Source organism: Rhincodon typus, chromosome 3 (assembly GCF_021869965.1).
Source record: "Rhincodon typus isolate 14 chromosome 3, sRhiTyp1.1, whole genome shotgun sequence".
In the NCBI taxonomy this organism is placed as follows: Eukaryota; Metazoa; Chordata; class Chondrichthyes; order Orectolobiformes; family Rhincodontidae; genus Rhincodon; species Rhincodon typus.
The window spans coordinates 60,818,682-60,842,563 of NC_063334.1; the positions used below are offsets into that span (position 1 = coordinate 60,818,682).

At 39.3% G+C, this 23,882-nt stretch overlaps 1 protein-coding gene across 1 annotated transcript in view; it reads right to left on the bottom strand.

The window, feature by feature from the left end:
- The window catches only part of pcsk5b (proprotein convertase subtilisin/kexin type 5b), a 355,500-nt gene that overhangs the window by 73,026 nt on the left and 258,592 nt on the right, over window positions 1-23,882 (bottom strand). Inside the window, exon 21 of the mRNA XM_048595072.1 lies at window positions 54-156. Coding sequence (XP_048451029.1) covers window positions 54-156 — 103 coding nt within the window. The remainder of the gene's footprint in view (window positions 1-53; window positions 157-23,882) is intronic.

Genomic DNA, 23,882 nt, shown 5'->3' on the forward strand with positions numbered 1-23,882 from the left:
AAATTACAGAATAAAAGAGGTAGGAACTTGGGAATAAGATCGACAGAACCTACCTTGGATCAACACAAGTGATGCACTCAACTTTGCTTGAACCAAAACATTTTTCACAATAGGGATGGCAGATTTGACACAGCCCTGCATCATCAACGTATTCACCTATAATGACAACAATAAAAATTAGCTGAAGTTTAGAGCAGAAAGGAAGATCATGCCGAACCCAATACATCTTTATACATCTATAATTGTGGATTTTTATGTTTCTAACTTTAAAGACATTACTGATTTTTATGTTTTTAATACAGCACAAAACCAGAATCTACGCTGTTATCTGACACCAATTACTATTTTGGACAGTATTACAATGCAAATAGCAAATTTATTCTAAATATTATATAAAAGCACATGAATTAGATCTAGCATCAAATACATTAATATAATCTGTGACCTCGATGAAAAATCCAAGAAAATAAAATCTAATTCCATGGTGTCTGTTGTGCCAAAAACCGCAATGTACATTTGTACATAAAAGCATATCTGGAGAGAGAGAGAGAGAGAGAGAGAGAGAGAGAGAGAGAATGAATGAATGAATGAGCAGCAAGTGCGATAGAGAGAGAGAGAACTCGGTGTTTAAGCCCTCCATAAATATTAAGATATAATTTCAATACTCACACTATGCTAAGTAAAATTGCATGACTGTACTCTTGTTAAACCTTAGTTCAGTACTCACATTCTGCCTCTGAGTTGGCAGGTTGTAACTTAAGACCCAATCTAAACACAAGTGGGGAGTAGTGGCAAGAGCTGACTCATCATCTGGGTTTGAGAAAATCTGACCAGCACACTTTTGTTTACCAACTTCACACCTGACGTGTGACTTCACATGCCATTTTTGTCTTTTCGCAACAGGGTTGAGTTCACAATGTAGTTTGCAAGCTGCACTGGAGTGTACAAGAAGTACGGCTGTGGGTTTGGAGCTGGAGGAACACAGCAGGCCAGGCAGCATCAGAGGAGCAGGAAAGCTGACATTTTGGGTCGGGACCCTTCTTCAGAAAATCACAATTAAATCTTCAGAAATTCATTAAATTGTGATTTTCTGAATAAGGGTCCCGACCCGAAACGTCAGCCTTCCTGCTCCTCTGATGCTGCCTGGCCTGCTGTGTTCCTCCAGCTCTGCACTGTGTTATCTCAGACTCCAGCATCGGCAATTCTTACTATCTCTGGCTGTGGGTGTATGTGGCTAATTAGAACACTGCAGTGACAAAGCCCATTAACACATGAAACTTAAACAAGAATCGATAAACTCCATGGTTGTCTAAACAACAGTTTTCAGTGGGAAGGAAAGAACACCAGGTTTACATTACAATTTCAAAGCACAGTCTTTATCAATCAGTCAAATGTAGGGGATCGGTGATTAGATTTTTTAAGTGTAGATATTTTTGTATCAGTCAAAATCAGAATTCTTTGACTCAGCCAAACTATTTAAGTCACAGTAGAAAAGATGACAGTACGGATTGACAGGACATTTTGAAATAATTTTCACCATTTATAGTATGTTTTCCATTGGAAAACATTATAATGCATGTGAACAAACACACAATGTTGGGCAATGCCACAGTTCATTTACCAGTATGGACAGATTCCCAATTTATCACTGCATTAAAACACATCTACGTAACAATATATGTGTGGATAATGACTTTGAAAGCGTGAAATACTTTACACTTACCTTTCATGCACGTTGCCAACTCCTCAGCACATTTCCCATTTTCTTCTCAACTCTCAAATATTATGCTGTGATAAGCTTCAAAAACCATTCACCACCAAATAAAAATGGTATATGGACAGAAATTGGATTTTTGTCTCCCATTCAAAATAGGGAACCGTCTGCACCAGGGACAATTGTGAATTTTGAAAAGTAGCCATTCTATATCCATTAAAAAATGGCAGAGGAATAGGGCACAGTGTTTGCAAAGCAGTGGAAAAATGAAATTCCCTCCAAAAATAAACAAGGATTGGATGTTATGCTCCCTTGTTGGCATGTTCAAAGGTGGGGTCTAGTAAAATGCAGTGTATGGTGTACCTGTCGCCTTCCTGGCCAAGCCCTACTTGTCTCTCATTGTACAAGGATGGTGGAAGGGTTAGACACACCAACTTGCCCTCAGATCTATTGAGTCCCTTCAGTAACCAACTAATGGCCACTTAGGGGCCTCATCCTGCCCCTCTTACTATATTAAACACAGCAGTGGGAGGCCCATGCCAAGCAGATAGCTTTTGCTGCGTAATCTGCTGTTGGACACGATGGTGGGAATTTACTTTGTGGTGCGCCCTGTGTCCATTAGAAGTTCCTTTCATGATCATACCCTCCCTTTAACTCTACCGCCCAATACCCCTCCAAATATATCACTCAATTACACCCATCACTCTCATCCTTTGCCAACGAGGCCCTGCTGATCTTGTCTTCAGTGCAGTCTTCATACCCTCTTCTTTGGAGACAGAATGTAGTTCCAAAAGTGAGCACACTTCAAATCTGGCAGAGCTAGGAAGAATTTGGATTGACTAACAGCTCTGAGTCAGAATTTCTCCCCAGGTGGGGTTAGTGTTATTGTCCTAAGCTACTTAAAATGCTGTCAAGCACAAAAAGGCTGTGGGGTAACCAGCTCTTTTGTGTGTCCAGGCATTCTGACTATTCATGATGGAAGTTGTGGAACACAGCATCCTGTAAAATGCAATCCACATGTGGCCATACATGCACTAAAGCACCACCTCTGCAGCTAAACAACAATTTTAATCCCTGAATAATGGATTGACACCAATGGGTTACTTGAGGCATCACTCCTCTCTTTTATTTGGCAGTTCGAGTGGTAGTAAGTTCTGAGTCAGTCTAAGGACCTGCTTATATTTCAAGGGGCTTTGTTATTGAAAAAAAAACCCAGAGTATGATCTTCTAAAAGTAAAAAAGTACAAGGAATGGGTTGCTTCATTCACTATTAGGCATGGAAGAGAAAGCTGAAAGCACCAGAATTTAGAAAAAAAAAACTTGTACCAGTTCCTTTAGTCGTAACATTATTTACATGTCATCAGGTATCTATGACCTGAGACCATAAGATATAGGAACAAAATTAGGCCATTGGTCCCATGAGTTTGCTCTACCAATTGATCATGGCTATATATTTCTCAACCCCATTTTCCTGCCTTCTCTCCGTGAACTTTGAACCCCTTACTAATCAAGAATCCACCTGTCTCTGCCTTAAATATACTCAGTGACTTGGCCTCCACAGCCTTCAATGACAATGAATTCCACAGATTCATCACACTCTGAAGAAATTCCTCGTCATCTCAGTTCTAAAGAGTTGTCCCTTCACTCTGAGGTGGTGCTTTTGGGTCCGAGTCTCTCCTACGAGTGAAAACGTCTTCTCCCTGTCCTCTCTATCCAGGCCGTTCAGTATTCTGCAAGTTTCAATTAGATCTCCCTTCATTCTTCTAAATTCCATTGAGTTCAGACCCAGAGTCCTCAAATGAAAAGCCCTTCATCACTGGAATCATTCTTGTAAACATTCTCTGGACCCCCTCCACCAGCAGCACATTCTTCCTTCGATACAGGGCCTAAAATTGCTCATAATATTCCAAATGTGGTCTGACCAGAGCCTTATACATCCTCAACAGTACAGCTCTGCACTTGTATTCTAGCCCTCTCAAAATGAATGTAACAATATAATTCCCAACTGCTAATTGAAGCTGCATGTTAATGTTAAGAGAATCCTGAACTAGAATTCCTAAATCCTTTGTGCTTCAGATTTTCACAGCCTTTCCCCGTTTAGAAAATAATCTACACCTCTATTCTTCCTACCAAAGTGCATAACCTCACATGTTCCCACATTGTATTCCATCTTCCACTTCTTTCCCAACTCTCTTCGCTGTGCAGGTCCTTCTGAAGCCTCCCCACTTCCTCAACACTACCCATCCCTCTTCCTTTGCCTTAATTGATCAGTGCATTTAGTATAGGAGTTCAGAGGTCATGTTGTAGCTGCACAGGACATTGGTTAGGCCACTTTTGGAATACTGTGTTCAGTTCTGGTCTCCTTGCTTTGGAAAAAATGTCATTAAACTTGAAAAGGTTCAGGAAACATCTACAAGGATGTTGCCAGGGTTGCAGGGTTTGACCTATAGGGAGGCTGAATAGGCTGGGGCTATTTTCCCTGCAGCTTCAGAAGCTGAGAGGTGACCTTTATAAAATCATGAGGGACATGGATAGGGTGAATAGTCAAGGTGTCTTCTCCAGGGTAGGGAAGTCCAAAACTAGATGGCATAGGTTTGAAGTTAGAGGGAAAAGATTTAGAAGGGACCGAACGGGCAACTTTTTAATGCAGAGGGTAGTGCATGTATGGAATGAGCTGCCAGAGGAAGTGGTGCAGGCTGGTATAATTACAACATTTCATAGATTCATAGAATCTCTACAGTGTGGAAACAGGCCCTTCGTCCCAACAAGTCCGCACCGACCCTCGGAGCATTCCACCCAGACCCATCCCCCTATAACCCACCTAATCTACACACCTCCGAACAGTATGGGCAATTTAGCACGGCCAATCTGCCTAGCCTGCACATCTTTGGACTGCGGGAGGAAACCGGAACACCCGGAGGAAACCCACGCAGACATGGGGAGAATGTGCAAACTCCACACAGACAGTTGCCCGAGGGTGGAATTGAACTGGGTCCCTGGCACTGTGAGGCTGCAGTGGTAACCACTGATTTATTAAAAGGCATCTGTTTGGGTACATGAATAGGAAGGGTTTAGAGGGATATGGGGCAAATGCTGACAAATGGGACTAGCTTAATTTAGGATATCTGGTCAGCATGGATGAGTTGGACCAAAGGGTCTGTTTGAATGCTGTACATCTCTATGACTCTATAACTCTATTACTCTATCTTTGTGACATCTGCAAATTTAGCAACATTGCGCCCAGTTCCTTCATCCAGATTATTAATGTAAAACCTGTTTAGTTGTGGCCCTGACGCTGACCACTGCGGAACTTCATTAGCCACCAGCTGCTATCCTGAAAAAGACCCCTTTATCCCCAATTTCTGCCTTCTGCTAGGCAGTCAATCCCCTAATCATGCCAGTATATTGCTCCTAACAGCATGGGCTCTTATCTTATTTAGCAGCTTTCCATGCAGCACCTTTTCAAATGCATTCTGGAAATCCAAATAGATAATGTTCACTGGGTCTCCTTTGTCTAATTGTTTATTACCTCCTCAAAGAATTCTAACAGATCCGTCAGGCATGAACTTCCCTTGACAAAGTCATGCTGACCCAGCCCTGTTTTACCATGCCTTCCATAAATGTATTAATGTTGGTGCTCATAATGAAAAGCACTGACTTACACCATGCTAATTAGCTAATAATGACTAGATATTTAAATTTTTCAAGAAGATTTGTAGCTCGGGTTGTGGATGAAGTTGTAGACATGCTCACCGAGCTGATGGGTTTGGTTGCAAACGTTTTGTCACCCCACTAGGTAACTTCGCCTCCGGTGAAGCGTTAGTGTTCTGTCCCGCTTGTTATTTATATTCAGGAATGAAGACCCGAAAAGCACAATCCACTGCTACCTCTGATACAGACCACAACAGGAAGACACAACATGACCAGACTCACTAATCACTTACATCAAGGACATTTCAGAGCTGAAAACAAGACTACTCAGAGCCCCAGGTATCAGAGTAGCCCACAAACCGACAACCACCCTATGGCATCTACTGACAAATGAAAAGAATCACATACCCACAACCAATAAAACTAACGTAATATACAAAATACCATGCAAGGACTGTGAGAAACATTACATAGACCAAACCGAAAGAAAACTGACAATACGGATATATGAATACCAATTAGTCATCAAGAGACACAACGAATTCTCACTTGTCTCTCTATACACGGGACACAAATTCAACTGGGACAACATATCCATAATCACACAAGCCAAACAGAGACACGCCAGGGAATTCCTGGAGGCCTGGTGTTCCAACCAGAACTCCATCAACAGACACATTGAATTAGACTCTATATACAAACAAATCACTGAGAAACAGAACCAAAAGTGGTACCAAACACCCCAACAAACTGAGGCATATAAATAACAAGCGGGACAGAACAGCAATGCCTCACTGGAGGCACACTGACAATGTTACCTAGCAGGGTGATGGAACATTTGCAACTAAACCACCAGCTCAGCAAGCAAGTCTACAGCCTCAGTGACTAGATACATGTAAATTTACTTCTGTAACCTCTCACCTTCCCACTTGTGTTAATTTTTAAAAGGCATTTTTTGCATCATTGCAGATTGAAAAATGAAATACCGCTAAATCAACAGAATTATTATGCATTTGAGAAAAAATTATGTTGAAGCCAACACAACGAATATTTAGATAGGATTTTTAGGACAGAAACACATCAGAATAGGCAGTTTGGCATTGAGGAATGGCCAAAACCTTGTCAAAGGCTTAGATTCAAGCAAGGCCTTTAAGGAGGAGAATGAAGTAGAGGTTTGGATGGCTTTGGGTAAAGAAATTTGAAGCTTAAAGATTTAGATACTGAAGACTCAGGTACCAAAAGTAAGGAAAAGATGCAAAGATCTGTGAAGAGAAGGCACAGTTAACATTTCGAGTCTGAGATGCTACAAGGCCTGCTGATTTTTTTTTCCCAGCAATTTCTGTTTTCTTTTCAGTGTGCACTGTTCTTTGTTTTATTTTGAAGAAAAGATGCAGGCAAGTTCTGAGGGGCAAAGGCCAGGAGTATGGACAGGTGTTTTGGAGTCAAGGAATATGGGATGTTGCTGACTGTTACATTCCTAAATGTTCTTAAACTGGGTGGTTTACTAGGCCATTCAGAGCCAACCACATTGCTGTGAGTCCGGAGTCACATAGAATCATAGAATCTCAACAGTGTGGAAACAGGCCATTCGGCCCAACAAGTCCACTCCTAACATTGTCCCTCTGAAGAGCATCCCACTCAGGCCCTGCATTTCCCATGTCAAACCCACCTAACTTAAACATCCCTGGGCACTATGAGCAATTTAGCATGGCCAATCCACCGAACCTTCACATCTTTGGACTGTGGGAGGAAACCAGAGCACCCAGAGGAAACACACACAGACATGGGGAGAATGTGCAAACTCCACACAGACAGTTGCCTGAGGGTGGAATTGAACCTGGGTTCCTGGTGCTGTGAGGCAGCAGTGCTAACCACTGAGCCACTGAGCCACCGTGCCACCTCTAGTGTAAGCCAGAAAAAGAGAAGTGTGGCAGATTCCTTCCCTAAAGGACGTGAGTGAACCAGATATAGAAAGGAAGAAATTATGAAGTGACTGAAAAACAAGGATGACAATTTTAAATTTGAAATATTGTATGATCAATGGAAATGAGTAAGATTGAGGATATAAGTGAGCATAGCTTGGTGTGGGATAGGACCAGGCAGCAAGATGAGGTGATGTTTACAAAGGGTGGAGTAAGAGATGTATTCTATTAAGCGAGTTAAGACCTTACTTAAACATGAAGAATTTCAGTGGTAGGTGCTGAAAGTAAACTTTTCGTATGCACTTCCTTGGCAAAGCAATGGATATAGAAGATGTTTATTTATGAAGAAGCAACTAAGGCATCTAAAGTTCAGCTTAAGTTCAAAAAGACATGAGGAGTGCAAACAGTTGAGTTTAACCTGAGACAATTGCTCAGAACCTAAGTTGTTGAAGGTAATAATTTTGGTATTCCTGCAGATTAGCTAGAAAAAAAAATGGAAAATATTGGAAAAATAGCCTGACAGCACAATAAAATTGTTAAAGCAGGGGATAAATGAACTTCAATGCAATCAAAATATAAATGAAGAATGAGGAGTGTGAAAATACCAGAAACATTGTAGGGTTCTGAAACGGATGAAGTGATGTGGAAGAAAAGCAGATATTCTGACTATGATTAGGGACGTAATTGTGTAATAAAACAAGGACAGTCTCCATAATTAGGTAAACAAAACATTGATAGAAGGGGGCTAGTGTAGTCATCTTCTTAGTAAACTGTGGAGAGAAATGTAAAATAATGTAATACACCACCAGTGAAGAGGATGTTATTTGTGACTACAGACTGTATTGGTTAAGTAGGAAAGTTAAATGTTCAGAATTTCAAACTTAAGTTGTTGGAGAGATGTGGTAACTTTCAAAAACATTGGGGTTGGGGAGGTTTAACAATGGGCGAGTTTGGGCGACAACAGCACATTCAAGAATATTGGAAGGTAAAGAAAGGTTGGTGGTGGGGTGATAGTTTGCCAGAATGGAAGGGTCAAGCATTTTATATTTTGAGGAGGAGAGTGATGATGATAGATTCAAAGGAGGGAGACTGAAAGTACAGGCCCTGTTGATAGTATCATGTAACATAGACACCAGGAGTGGAGTTTGTGAGGTCAGCTCTTTAGTGAGAAAAGGGCTAAGCAAGCAACAGCTAGGTCTCATGCTCAAAATTAACCAAGAGAAAGTATGAGGAATTGCAGAGAGACTACAGGAAGCTATGAATTCTCAGTTAGAGCAAGGAGAAACGTTAAGGAATTTGGCCTGCTGTCTTAGCAGAAGAGGGAACATGGCAGATGCAGTTGATTGAATAGTCCCAGCCTTAGATATGAAGCTAGGTTCACAATTTTTCTGTTTTTAGACTAAGTTCAAAAGCAGGCAAGTTTCCAGGAGGGAAATCCACAGCCTACTAAGATGAGAAAGACTGCTATATTTTCCAGCCATTATGCAGCTGATTGGGTGATGGCTGGTTTTCTACAGGCATTAAGACCCCAGAGCAGGAAGTCCTACCCATCTGGAGCTACAGGCCAATCAGATGTTGGCAGTTTTAGAATTCAGAAGGACTGTGCCAGAAGATGTGGTTACTGCTGGGACCATGAACCCCTGGATTCTCAGGAGAAAAAGTAGGTATTATTTGGAGGTCGCAAGCAATTCAGAAACGAGGGCAGGGAAGGGCTCTCAGTGGTCACCCTCCTAGCCTAGGTCCAATACCACACCTAGTACAAACCCCGTATGCTCCCCCAAACTGACAACCAATCCAACTGACAGGCTGACTTTTTCCTCGTCCCACCTGGAGCTGAAGTAATTGCACTTAACAGCCCCAATTAGCAGGGAAGTGAAAAATTGAGCTTAAGTCTTTAATTAGGGCAAGGTCAGGGAGTTGGGATGATGCTGTCCTATCATCATCCCAACAAATTCACTTCTCACCTTCAGGCACACTCTTTCCAGGCCTGAAAGATTGCACTCTAGATCTTTAAACATGAACAAACATATAAAAATTTGAAACATAAACACCTGTTGATGCTTTTGTCCACTTGCCACAATTCAGCAATCTCTTCTCACACAGTTTGAAAATTTGTTTTCCTGTTACTTTCATTGTCTTGTGAATTGTCCTGATCATGCAGATGAAAAACTTCAACAAAATGTGTCTTTTTTCAGCAATTCTAAATGGCTGTAATTAAATACTTGTGTATTGTATCTTATATCAGCGCTCTGACTAGACCTGGCTGCACCAGTGTCATCAAAGAAAAGAACTCCCCCTTTCAAAAAACCAATAAAAGTAGGAACTTGAACATGTTAAGAATATGTTTCCAGTATATCTGTCTGTGCCTATGAGGTATATATATTTTTTTTTTCTTTAGTCGGTGCATCATATCTGAGGATTACCCTATTGGGATGGAATGTAATTAAACTTGTATAGATCATTGATGAGGCCACAACTGTAGTACTGTGCCCAGTCTGCACTCCATGTCACAAAAGGATTTACTAAAATTATCGTGAAGAAAACCTGGAGGAATTTCAGCCTCTCCATTTTTAGAATTACGTCTGATATCTATCTAGCGGCAGCACACAAGCAACCCAATTTCAATGGCTCACACTTCACCAACAATGGCATACATCTGCAGAGCCTCCTCCACTCTTCTTATCATGGTCTAGATGGTGTAGATCCACCAATAGCATCTTACAGTAACACAAACAGCTGCAGCAGTTGTTTATTTGTCCATTCTTAACTTCAGAGTATAACATCTGTCTTGTTGAGCACATGCAAAATTGTTCGACTAACAAATTATTTGTCACATTAGGGCCAAAGAGAGTCCAATATTACCAACAGCACTTTTTGAAAGCCCTTTAATTAAAATATCCATCTGCCTTGTGCAGTTTTGTCTTTTACTGAGTCCCTTTGGAACCCACATAAGAAATTAATTTCTTCTGTGCACAATCGGGAACAGAATACTAGATTAATTCATAAAGAACAATTTTACAATGTCATTGTGAATACTGACCTTGTGAATGCTACAATGAAGAAATAATTCCCCAAGGCCAAAATTAAAGATAACATGATGCACAGAGCATCGATTTCTCAGTCACACAGTTTTGCATGATCAAAATAGCAACTTTGTGGTCAACTGTAATATGGCATATTATGTAGTGCCAGCCATGGTACTGAGCTGTAAAGTCTAGAAAATTACTGCCATGGTTTCATTTTGTGGTGCGTGCACTGAGTTGACTTTAAACAGATGTTGGACAAAAATGAAAGGAGTCTGCCTCTTCCCGACTCTGTGCCACACCAGCTGCATTGTCCAAGCTTAAATATTCCTCTGGAAAATGATCAGAGAAGCCATCCCCAGCACTCTACTTGTAATCTGAAAATCTTTACAAAAAAGTAACATTTCAACAAGATTGAAAACAGCTTTTATGTAAAAAAAAGACACTGTTTCACTGTATATGAATCAACTTTTATCATTGCTTCTAATTTTATAAAGATGGCACAAGCTTTCAGAACCATTTTAATGAGTTCTTGTTTTACAACTGAACATTCTGATCTGCAGGATACACAAAGAAGCTTATTGTTTTATCTGGAGTGTAGACTAATAGACAACAGGTGTGTAAAGCTAACTGCCCTCATTTCAAAGCAAGTGAGTATGGATCACAAGACCATGAAAATGTGTTGTACAGCTTTGAGATCAAAACATGAGAAAACCCCTTATAGCTCTGGCTACTGTCACAGACCCACCTCTATAGTAGTAGCCCATAGCTCAGGGAATTCAACTTTATTTTTTGCACCTATCTTATCTTTGTTGCACAGTTGAAAAAATGGTGCCCTAAAGATTACACCTCATATTGTATGTATTAAAATAAAGGCATCGATATGTATAGTCTTAATTTTCTGGCAAAGTAAAACAATTCCAATATCATTGGCATGGTTTCGAAAGACAAACCACCCTGGAATAATTTGCTTCAATGATTTAAATCTCAAAGGCATTTTCTCTGTAAGGCAGCATTTGAAAATAAGATCAATTGAGTTTGAAGATTGAAAGGCCAGCAGTTCAGCCTTTAGAGTGTTATAATAAAGACAAATGTGGTTAATGCCTTGATCCTAGCAAAGCTGTTTCTCTCCCTTTGATGATAATTCTAATTCCTAATCTCTAAACCTAATTTCTTTACTATTTTTATTCTCTTAATGAACATTCCTATTTGTGATGTTATTCATATTTCATTGAACATTACACACATAGCAGTAGCTCAGTAGAATTCTTAATTAATTTCTAGTTCATGGGTTCCGTGGAAAGAAAGAGTTGAATAAGTATATACCTTATCTAGGTTTCCAGAAATTAGTTGGTAAGGTGTCTCACAATACATTGATAAATGTGTGAGTAGCTGTAGACTCTGTGGGCAAGAATGGATACCTTGCTGACTGAGGGACAAAAACCACATGGAGTCGTAGGCTGACATGAGGCACCAAATGATCTGTTCTTGCCTTTACTTCTCAAGTGCTTATGCTCAACCAATTTTTAATTAGTTTAATAACTTACCTCCATGTCCTTGAGCTTCAATATTAGCTGAAGCAATGGAGAATCATTCTAATAGAGACATATACAGATTGATGGAATGAGGCTTGGATGAAGCATAAACTACACCATGGAATGCTTGGGTCCAGTGTCCTGATTTTGTGGTGTGTACTCTATGTAATTTGTGAAGAACACAACAACTGAAATCATTATACGCAACACAAGAGAGGGCTGGAGAAACACAGCAGTTCTGGCGACATTTGTAGAGAGAAAACCGGTAAGGTTTTGAGTCCAAGCCCATGCTGTGTTTCTCCAGCACTCTGTTTTTGTTTCAGATTTCCAGCATCCATAAGACACCAGATAAAGGAACAGCATTAGATCATTGTCTGCTCCACCATTCGATCATGGCTGGTATGTTTCTCAACCGCAATCTCCTGCCTTCTCCCCATAACCCTTGATACCCTTACTACTCAAGAACCTATCTATCTCGGTCTTAAATACAATTGATGATGTGGCCTCCACAGCTTGCTGTGGCAATGAGTTCCATGGATTCACACCCTCTAGCTGAAGAAATTTATCTTCATCTCTGTTCCAAAGGGTCTTCCCTTCACTCTTAGGCTGTGCCCTCGGATCCTAGTCTCTCCTACTAATGGAAACATCTTCTCCATGTCCGTTATATCCAGGCCTCTCAGTATTATTTAAAAGAAAACCTGAAAGAACTGTGGATGCTGGAAATCATAAAGAGTAACAGAAATTGCTGGAAAAACTCAGCAGGACGGGCAGCATCTGTGAAGATAAAGCAGCATTAACATTTCGGGTCCAGGGACCCTTCTTCAGAACTGATTGCAGCTGGGAGAAGGTTGGTATAAATTGCTAAAGAGGAGGTGTGGGGAGGGGTAAGGAGTAAGTTGGGATGTGTTCATGGGAGAAGGTGCTGCAGCCCTAAAATTGTTAAACTCAGTATTGAGTTTAGCACTGAGCTTCATTAGAGCATTGCAGCAAGCCTGAGACAGAGATGTTGGCCAGAGAACACAATGGTGTGTTGAAGTGACAGGCAACTGGAAGCTCAGAGTCATTTCTGAGGACAGAATGTAGGTGGTCCTGCAAAGTGATTGCCCTGCCCGTGTTTCGTTTCCCTGATGTGGTCTCCACTACACTGGGCAATTGCACTGCTCTTTAGCAAATCAGACTAATGAACTCCTAATGTATAGGTTAGGACCTGAATTAGAACATGCTTGAGGAAGTGAATTAGAATAGTTCATTCAATATCAAATTCTGTACAGAAAACAAAAGGAGAAAAAGAAAGATAGAACTAATAGAGAAGTGAAACAATGAAAAAAATTTAAATACATGCATTTACATGTTTTTACTTTAAGATTTCAATTATTGGAAATATTTAAAAAACCATACATGTAAAAGTCATCGTCTGCACCAAAGTATTTATTTAGCAGTTATTAATATTTATCATACTTTTAAAAGTCTACGAGAACTGGAATAAATCAACCCTCATTTGTTATAACATGGGTATCTGTCATGTAAGATCAGCCAGTTCACATTCCTTTCAATCAATTTCAATGCTGAAAAGCTCAATGAGTCACTGGTATGATATAGCTCTTAAAAGAGCAGGTCAATTTGGACAATAAATTCCAAATTCCTGCATTTCAATTTGCAAGTGTAATCTCTTTTCACTTCTGAAGAAGAATCAGACTGGACTCAAGACATTGAGCCTGTTTCTCTCTCCATAGTTGCAGCCTGACCTGCTGAGTTTCTCTGGCATTTTCTGAGTGTTTGTTTTTGGATTTCCAGTATCAGAAATATTTTGCTTTCATTTCAATCCTTTGTAATATACAGTAGTTCTGACGCAAAAGGAGATTGTTCAGCCCATTGTGCCCATTCTTGCTTTCTATAGAGCAATTCAATCATTCCCATTTTTCTGCTTTATCCTTGTAGCCCTACAGGTTTATTTTCCTGAAGTTCCTGTGGTGATATCATTTCAGGATGGAATACACTTTATGAGCAAGTAATCCAGATGTAGAACATGTGACTTGCAGCCAGAGCACAATCTAGCTTGCATATAGTGTGAGGGAATGCAGGTGTAACAATAGTTGCTGAACCTCTCTAACAAATCTTCAAACAAAGAGATCCCACTACCTGATGTGAAACTGGTAATTTTATGTAAGCCATCACAGAAATTGTGTACGTCAAAACTTATTTTCAATCATTGATCACCTCAGCTTCCATCATCCTCTTAAGCAGCACATTTGATTTCATTACCACGCACAACACTCCTGAATCTCTTTCCCCAAACCTTTAATATTTGTCCCATTGCCCCTGCACATCTGGAACCCTGTACAATTAACTTTTGAACAGCTTGGTTTTGTCTAACTTGTTTAAACCAGTCTTAATCTTATATGCCTCTATCAAATCTTTCCTCAATCTTCTTTGCTCCAAGAAGAATCCCAGCTTCTAAAACTGATACTGGTAGCTGAAATCCCTTATCACTGCATTATGATTTCAGCTGATGGAAATACTGGCAAAGTCAGATTCCAGAGCGAAACCTGGTTTGATATATCTTAAGTCTGATTTTTACAGTTGTTTACCATAGTGGCTTATAACCGAAAACCTTCACATGAGGCTGCCAATGTTCTTTAACACTAGTTTATTACATAAAAATAACAATTTAAGTCTAGAAATATCTTAACCAAAACAAGAAAAAAGCAATTTCAACCTGTTTCCCAGTAATATCGTTTGCAAAATACCTATCTCAGAGAAATGTCACCCCTATCTGAACTCGCTAATTTCTTACTGAACTAGCTCTTTCCAGTTCTTCTCCTTGACTGCTGAAATGGATTTATGACTTCCTTCCGGGTCCTCCTAACCCAAACCACTTTTAATTCTAATAACATAAACATCTTTTCGATTCTGACAACAGCTCAGAAACTTTACACATTAAAATCCACTAAAATTCATAATAGTATGAAAATTGCTCTCCGGAGCTGAAAGTTTGATTCTTCTAAAATAAAGTCAAGTTTAAACTAATGGCCATGGTCTGTTTTCTCTGCCAATTGCAAACTCAACAAACTCAAATATTGCATCAATTAACCACAATGGTGTCTTGTTAGGCACTTAACTGTTTTCCTGGAAAGTACCAATTTAGGTCACTGTAGCAAATTATTTTCTGACCTCTTAAAAAAACTGTTAGTTACACAGAACTGAAACCAAACTCTATCTGCATTTATTTTAAAAGTCCAAATTCCTAAATCTTGATAACGTATATCTTACATACAGTTATCACACCTGGAACCATTCTGGTAAATCCCTCTGCATAACTAGAACTGGATGTGACATTCTTGTTATGAACTAACCACAATGCTATTAAAGTTCAGTGTAACATTCCTGGTTTTGCACTAGATACCTCTACGTAAGAAGGTCAGTCCTGTAAACTTTGCTAACCACGCTCTCACCTCTTACTACTTTCATTGGAGTCTACACCCAAACATCAAGGTTTCTCTGTCCCACTAAACTCTTTACAACTGTCTGTGTTACCTCACACTTTCTGTCAAAATGCATCACTTCACATCTCTTTCTGTATTCCCCTTGTTTCCAGCCTATCCTGTTGAAGTTCGTTAGTAACAACTTCACTGCCTACTTGGCCTTTATGTTTGGTTTCATATTTCAACATCCATTGGATATTTTTCCACAGGAAGAACAACAAGCCAATTTTTTAAAAAACTGCTGGTTTTTAATTGCAAAACCAAATGGAAGTTGGTTAATTTGCTAAAGCTGTTTTTTTTTCCCTCTGCACGCTAAACAGTGAGCATTTTGATGCTTCATCTCTGTAACATCTTGCATCCATGTGATGAGATGAATTTGATCTCAGAAGCCTGTAAACTGAAAAAGATGCTCTGACTTTGGAAATAATGGTGATTGTTCAAGATGCTGCAAAAACATTTTAAAAAGGTAGTGTCATTCGAGAAATGAACACTTGGTCTGGGATTATTCTGTTTAAACTGAATAAACAATCTTTCTGAATGGGAGAGTATTACTTGTTCATTTTTTGTTCTCTTATTAGGTGTGGATAAGTTGTAGTGATTGAACCAATAATTCTGATCATAGCTACTACACTTTGGTACACCTTATGGTGCAATAAAAAGAAACTTATAGTTAGCACCATATTTCGGCAAAACTAATCTCCCACCTCTGGATAGATTTGCAGACATGTATTTTCAAGGCACAGATATCTAATCCAGAAAAAAATTAAATTTTGTCACCCTAGGCTGCACTACCAGTTAATTAGATACAAGGCAGTCTGAGCCAACTACAAGAAGAGCAAACCACTCAGATGGGTTTCTATTTATTCATTTGTAGGGTGTGTGCATTGCTGGCTGGTTAGCATTTATTGCCCATCCCTAGTTACCCTTGAGAAGAAACTTAACAAAGTGACTGATGTCACTCAACGGAAAAGTGTCTACAATAGGCCAGAAATGCAACAAATCAATCAATATCCTTTTGAAGATGTCAATAGACCCTGAACAAATGGGCTTATTCCTCTCACACTAAACCATTTGCTTGGTATCAGGAAAGACTAAAGTGTAGGATTGTGAAGTTTCTTTATGTCCTCATATTTTAACATAAAAACATAGAAATATAGAAAATAGAAGCCTGCTCAACTGTTCGATATGATCAGGTTGGTCATTCAACTCCCCTGTTTGCACTTCCATACCTTTTGATCCATACCATATCTAACTACTTCTTGAAAACATTCAATGTTTTGGCCTCAATCACTTTCTGTGGCAAAGAATTCCACAGGCTCACCACTCTCTGCATGAAGAAATTTCTCCTCTTCTCAGCATTAAATGCCCTACCCCATATTTATAAACTGCGACCCCTGGTTCTGGACTTTCCAGTCATCAGGACCATCCTTCCTCCATTTTCCCTTCCCAACCCTGTTAGAATGTAGGTTTCTATGAGGTTGCCCCTTATTCTTCTTAACTCCAGTAAATGTAGTTCTAACCAATCCATCCTCTCTTCTTACATCATTCCTGTCATCCCAGGAATCAACCTAGTAAACTTTCGTTGCACTCCCTCCATAACTGTAACATCCTTCCTTTGATAAAGAGACCAAAACTCTCATAATGATCTTGGTATAGTCTCACCAAGGTCCTGCCTAACTGCAGCAAGATATCCCTGCTCCTACATTCGAATGAAGATCAAACTACCATTTGCTTCCTTCACCATCTGCTGCAGCTGCATGCATACTTTCAGCGACTGTTGTACACGGACACCCAGTCCTCATTGTACCTCCCACTTTGTCAATCTATTGCTGTTCGGTTAATAATCCACCCTCCTGTTTTTGCCACCAAAGTGGATAATATCACATTTGTCCACATTGCGTTTCATCTGCAATGCTTTTGCCCACTCACTCAACCTGTCCAAATTGCACTGAAGCAGTTCACCCTCCCATGTAGCTTTGTGTCATCCACAAATTTGCAGAGATTACATTTTCTTTCCTCATCTAAATCAATAAATATATTGTGAATAGTTGGACTTCCACCACTGATTCCGGTGGTACCCCACTAGTCACTGCCTACCACTCAGGTAAAGTCCATTGTATTCTTATCCTTTTCTTTTCCTGTCTGCCAGCCAGTTCTCTATCCATGTCATTACACAATCACCGATGCCATGTGCTTTAATTTTACATGCTAATCTCTTGTGTGAGACCTTTTATCAAAAACCTTCTGCAAGTCCTACTAAACCACCTCCCTGGCTCCACTATATCAACTCTACTAGTTACATGCTCAAAAGATTCCTGTAGATTTGTCGAGCATGTTTTACCTTTTGTAAATCCACATTGACTCTGTCAGACCATATCACAGATTTCTGAGTGTTCTGTTTTTGAATCTTTCTTATAATGGACTCTACCATTTTCTCCACCACCAATATCAGGCTAACCAGCCTATCATTTCACGTTTTCTCTCTGCATCCTTGTTCAGTAGTGGGGTTGCATTAGCTTCCCTCCAATCAGTAGGAGCTGTTCCAGAGTCTACAGAATCTTGAACGATGACCACTAATGCATCCTATATAACTAAGGCATCCTTTATAACTAAGGCCACTTCCATAAATACTCTGAGATGTAGATTATTGGGCCCCAGGGATTTATTGACCTTTAATCTCATTAATTTCCCCAACATAATTTCCCTACTAATATATATTTCCTTCAATTCATCCCTGTTCTTTGGAGCTAATATCTTTTCATTAATTTCCACTTTAATCAGTAATGCAATCCCAACTCATTTCCTTTTTGTCCATCCTTCCTGAAAACTGAATACCCCTCGTCATTCTGCATAATCCATATCCATAATCCCAGCTATATCATACATATTTATATCTTTTTACATGACTAATTAATCCACGTTATTGCAAATGCTCCAGACATTAAGACACGAGGTCTTAAGGCTTGTCTTTTTAACATCCTTCATCCCATTCACGTTATTTCGCACAGTTGTACTTTCTTAATTCCCAATCTGTTTTTTTGTATTTGCCCTTGTTCCCACCTTCTATCTCCCTGTTAGGTTCCCATCACCCTATTTGTAAAAATTGTCAAAGGTAAAATCTATGTTTCTATGTTTATTAAAAATTATGGTCATAAAATTAGTTTTATTTTCTGCAGAAACTAGCCAATACATTCCTGTAAAAGGATGAATCCAATGATAATATTGTGGTCATTGTGGGTTAATACTGAGCCAATGAGCTAGCCAGAAGTGTGTTGTATTTGCTCATTAGGTTTATTTATTAACATACAAATTTGAAGTAATTGATATTTAAAAGTATCATTACTTGAAATAAAAAGCAATGTTTTGCTGACAAATGTCAAAATATCACCCTGTGCATCATTATTCTGCTCCACTATTACAACACAAAGGCACAATTTTATTGGATCACCATAGTTACTCTCCTAGCTCTAGCTTCTATAGCATTTTGCAGATGGAGCCAAAATAATAACCATTCTTAGAAAATTGTTAGAATATATTTTATCTGTTGGTAGTTTGTTTAAGGTGAACAGGTCTCAGAAGTTGTCCACTGAAATGGCTGCAAACTCTAAGCTTAGGTTTCAGTAGGGTTTTACAGGGTATTTCCTTCTATAAGGATATTGACTTGAGGGTGCTTAAAGATAGCGACGTTCAGAACAGGAATTTCCTCAGTTCCTGGTTTCATGAATCCTCCGCTCCTTTGACCAATATAGGTGCACAGGTTACATGAATGATTGTCATGGTCTGTGTCTACATCATAGCCTCAGAACAGGTCAGTTAATGTTCGATTTTTTTTTTACAGAATAGCTTATTTGGCAAGTGTCCAGTGTATTCAGAAACTCGGTGTGTGCTCCCAATGCAGGAGATAGAGTGTAACCATTTTAAAATGGCTGCTATGATACACTCACACTTGCATGATACAGTCACAATGCTTTTGTAACATGAAGGAACACACATAGACTGACAATTCTTGTATGTCACTTCACTGACAAAATGACCAATCACACAATCAAGGAGAAAACATGTCTTTATTTTTCTTGCTTATGACATCCTGAATGCTTTTACAAATTCTTTTACTCTGCACGTGGTGTTTTTGTGCTTGTATGTTCATTGATTCACTGAACAGTGGCATCATACAAAAATGCAACTGTCTAGGAATTAGACTTCGACCCATCCAACCCCCACTAAACTGTCCAACTTGCAACGTTGTACTTAGTGTCCTGTTGGGACAGGTGAGGGTTTAAGCTTACCGAAAGTGGCTTACGTACTTGCAATATTGTATGCGATTTATTTCGTTGTGACACCATCCTTAACTTCCTTAGTTAGTCACATTGTTTTGTAGAGTCTTTTCTTCTTTATGGAATATATCTTTATTGAGAATTATGCATAGATCAATAGATGTCCACTATTGTTTACGTTTAATCTATTTTTCTCAACACTTCAGCTAAATCTGCCTTCGTATTTTTGTAGTTACTTTTACTGAAGTTTATGACTTTAATTTCAGACCCAGGTTTCTCACCCTCAAACTATAATCACTCTTCCATTGACATCCTTTACTATGAACTCATTCATTAAACCTGTCACATGACACATTACTAGATCCAAGATAGTCTGTTCTCTGGTTGGTTCCACAATGTACTGCTCTAAATAAAGTCCAAATTCACTCAATGAACTTATCCCCAGTGTTACATTTGCCAATTTGATTTCGCCAAACTATAGAAAGAATAAAATTGCACATGATTATTGCAGTACCTTTCTTATAACCTCTGATTATTTCTTCATTTATACTCTGTTCTACAGTGTAATTGCTATGAGGAGGCCTGAATCCTGTTTCTGAAGAAGAGTCTAGACCCGAAACGTCAGCTTTCCTTCTCCTCTGATGCTGCTTGGCCTGCTTTGTTCATCCAGCTCTACACCTTGTTGTCCCAGTAATGACTCTTTGTTTTTTCCTCTTTGCTATCTCTAATCTCCACCCAGACAAATTCTCCATCTTGATCCTCGGATCATCTTTCAGTATTGTACTAATCTTTTTATTGGTAAACAGTTACCTCACCACCTTTTCTGGCTATCCTTCCATAATATCAAGTCACCCTAAATATTCAGTTCCTAGCCTTGGTTACTTTGCAACCATGGCTTTGTAATGATGATTAGATATGTCCATTTATTTCTTTCATAAATTAAAGACAGAAAATGCTGCATATAAACTTCCTGACTCCCAGCTTCTCTTATCCTCAAGACCCCCAAAAATTGAAATTGTCTTCACAATTCTCTTAAGACATTGCTTCACCTCTCTCATCTTATTTACTGTATTCCATTTTGCTTGTGATTTAGAGATTATTACCTTTGTGGTTCTGCTTTTAAAAATAATCCCTATCTCAGAGTCAGTAAACATTTTTAGTTGAAGAGCCTTTTCAAAAAACAGAATCCTGGAAGAAACACTTTGGGAACCACAAGACAAAAATGCTAAATAATAGAGTAAAGGCATGAGCATACCTTACAAGGTGTAAGCTGGTTAGCAAGTATCTAAAAATTTTTCACTTACAAGATGCAGCACAAAATGCATTTGCTTTAACTTCTCTCCAACGCTTATAGGGATGACCAAAGCAACTACTGAATTTGACGTGATTTCAATTTTGTATACCAATCAAGCAGAATCCGGTTTCTACATTTGAAGAATAGGTAAAATTATTAATTTTCATTTTAAAGTTAATTTGATGTTTTGCAAGTCTCAATTTTACCTTTGGTTTTATAATTTATTTTTCTGGAGAACCATAATAACACATTCTTTTCTTCATAGAATTAAGACCTTATTTTGACAATTGATTCCTGTGATCTTAAGATAAACTTTCTGTAATACGGGGAGGCGATGGCCTAGTGGTATTATCGCTAGACTGTTAATTCAGAGACCCAGATAATGTTCTGGGGACCCAGGTTCAAATCCTGCCACAGCAGATGGTGGAATTTGAATTCAATAAAATGTCTGGAATTAAGAATCTAATGATGACCATGAATCCATTGTCAATTGTTGGGAAAAACCCATCTGGTTCACTAATGTCCTTTAGGGAAGGAAACTGCCATCCTTACCTGGTCTGGCCTACATGTGACTCCAGACCCACAGCAATGTGGTTGACTCTGAACTGCCCTGTGTAATGCTACCTAGGCAGCAATGTCCACATCCCGTTAATGAATACAAAAAATAATTCATCATCAAGGCTGTGTTAGAAGCATTAATGGACGATCATACAATCTGTTTCTCAAAACAAAACCACTAACTATAGGCATGGTACAGCTGATGAAAGTGTTTATTTAGTGCACTTTTTTAAAAATTGAAACTACACAAATCACTATTCAAACCATAGCTAGATTACTGTCAACAGTTTTGGACTCTTTATCTGAGGAAAGATATAGCATTGGAGGCAATCTGGAAAAGGTTTGCTCTACTGACACCAGGTATGAAGGGACTGTCATATCGCAGAAACATAGAATCCCTACAGTGTGGAAGCAGTCCATTTGGCTCATTGAGTCCTCACCGACCCACTCAGACCCACCCCATCCCTGTAACCCTGAATTTCACATGGCTAATCCACCTAGCCTGCACATCTCTGGGCACTGTGGGCAATTTAGCATGGCCAATCCATCTAACCTGCACATCTTTGGACTGTAGGAGGTAACCGGAGCACCTGGAGGAAACCCATGCAGGCAACGGGAGACCATGCAAACTCCAGACAGACAGTTGCCTGAGAATAGGATCGAACCAGGATCCCTGGCACTGTGAGGCAGGAGTGCTAACTACTGAGCCACCGTGACATCCTATGTGAGGAGAGGTTGAGTAAATTGAGCCTGTTACTTGTTGGAATATAGAAGAATGTGTGGCAACCTTATTGAAACACAAGATTCTTGGAGGACTTGACAGGGTAGATGCAGAAAGGTTGTTTTCCCTTTGTGGTATAGTCTAGGACTAGAGGGCCACACATTTAAGAGTCAGATGGGGAGGATTTTTTTATCACCTGAGTGTTGCAAATCTGTGAAACCTTTTACTGCAGAGGGCGGATGAGGTTAAGTATATATTAAAACATAAATTACTTGTTTGAAACAGAGTGTACCAGAAATGTTGGTCCTTTGTAGAAATCCTCCAGTGCTGTTTGATTGTAGATACATCATTAAAAAATTAGCGTAATATTTACTGCCCTTTGATGCCTATACATGATTGTCTGTGTAGTTTCCTGGTAGTTGCAATGTGCTTATGAATATGATGATTGATCCTTTTTTAGAAGGAGAACTGCATCCATCATGTTTATTAATGAATGTATGATGCAAATGTCCCTACAAGCTCTCCACAGCATTTCTATTCCCTCAGGTAAGTGCATAATCCCAGTACCACGGCAGCAACTTCCTATCTTTATCGTACATAGATCTGCAACTACTTAAATTGACAGTGCGAAAAGACATTTGCTGCGTGTGTGTGTGTGTGTGTGTGTGTGTGTGTGTGTGTCTCTCTCTCTCTGTAATGCCTTTCTTTTGTATAAAAATCCCAAAAGTTAATGGAGAGAATTTGAAAATTACACTATCAAGAAGTAATTTATCTAGGTACCAAACACCAAGCCCCTTTGTAGTGATATAAAAATAAAGAAATGCTGCATGTGTTAGAAATCTGAAAAGAATGATAAATTTATCAGCAGATTAACATTGCTGGAAGGGGCCTCTCAGGCTTCAGAAACACGTTTTTAGAATAGAACTGATCCAAATAATGATGGAAAGAACTGTTGGATGTTGAGACTTTATCGTGCAAGCAGCTTTCACAAATGTGTAACATGCTTTTCTTTTTCATCAAATTGTCATGATCTGGAATGCACTGCCTGAAATGGCTGGAATTTGGTAGTAACTTTCAAAATGTGATCCAATAAGTGCTTGAAGGGAAAAAAAGTGGAAAAGCAGGTGAGTAGCCCTAATTAATACTTCTTCCAAAAAGTCAGTATGACAATATGGGCTGAGGGACCTTTGTCGGTGTTGCATTATTTTATGATTTTATGATACTGTTTGAAATGATGGAAAGAAGTGGTTGTGCTGTAAATCTGAAGCAAAAACAGAATACACTAGAAATACTCAGATCAGGCAACATCAATGAAGAGAGAAAATTAATTAACATTTCAATTTGATTTCAATTTGATCAAAGCTATTATGTTGCATACTGTACAAAAGGTGTTCTTTGTTTGGCATTTGATGAAGTACCAGGACCAACCAAGATATCCATCAGAAATGAAAAAGAAAAGAACAGGAGCACTTATACAGAGTTTTCTAAAAGGAATGGATACCCAAAAAGCACAATCCACCATTACCTCTGCAACAGACCACAACAAGAAGACACAACATGGCCAGACACGCTAGTCACCCTACTGTACATCAGAAACATATCAGAGATAACCACAATACTGCTCAGAGCCCTAGGTATCGGAATAGCCAACAAACCAACAACCATCCTACGACAGCTACTAACGAATATACAGGATCCCACAACCAAT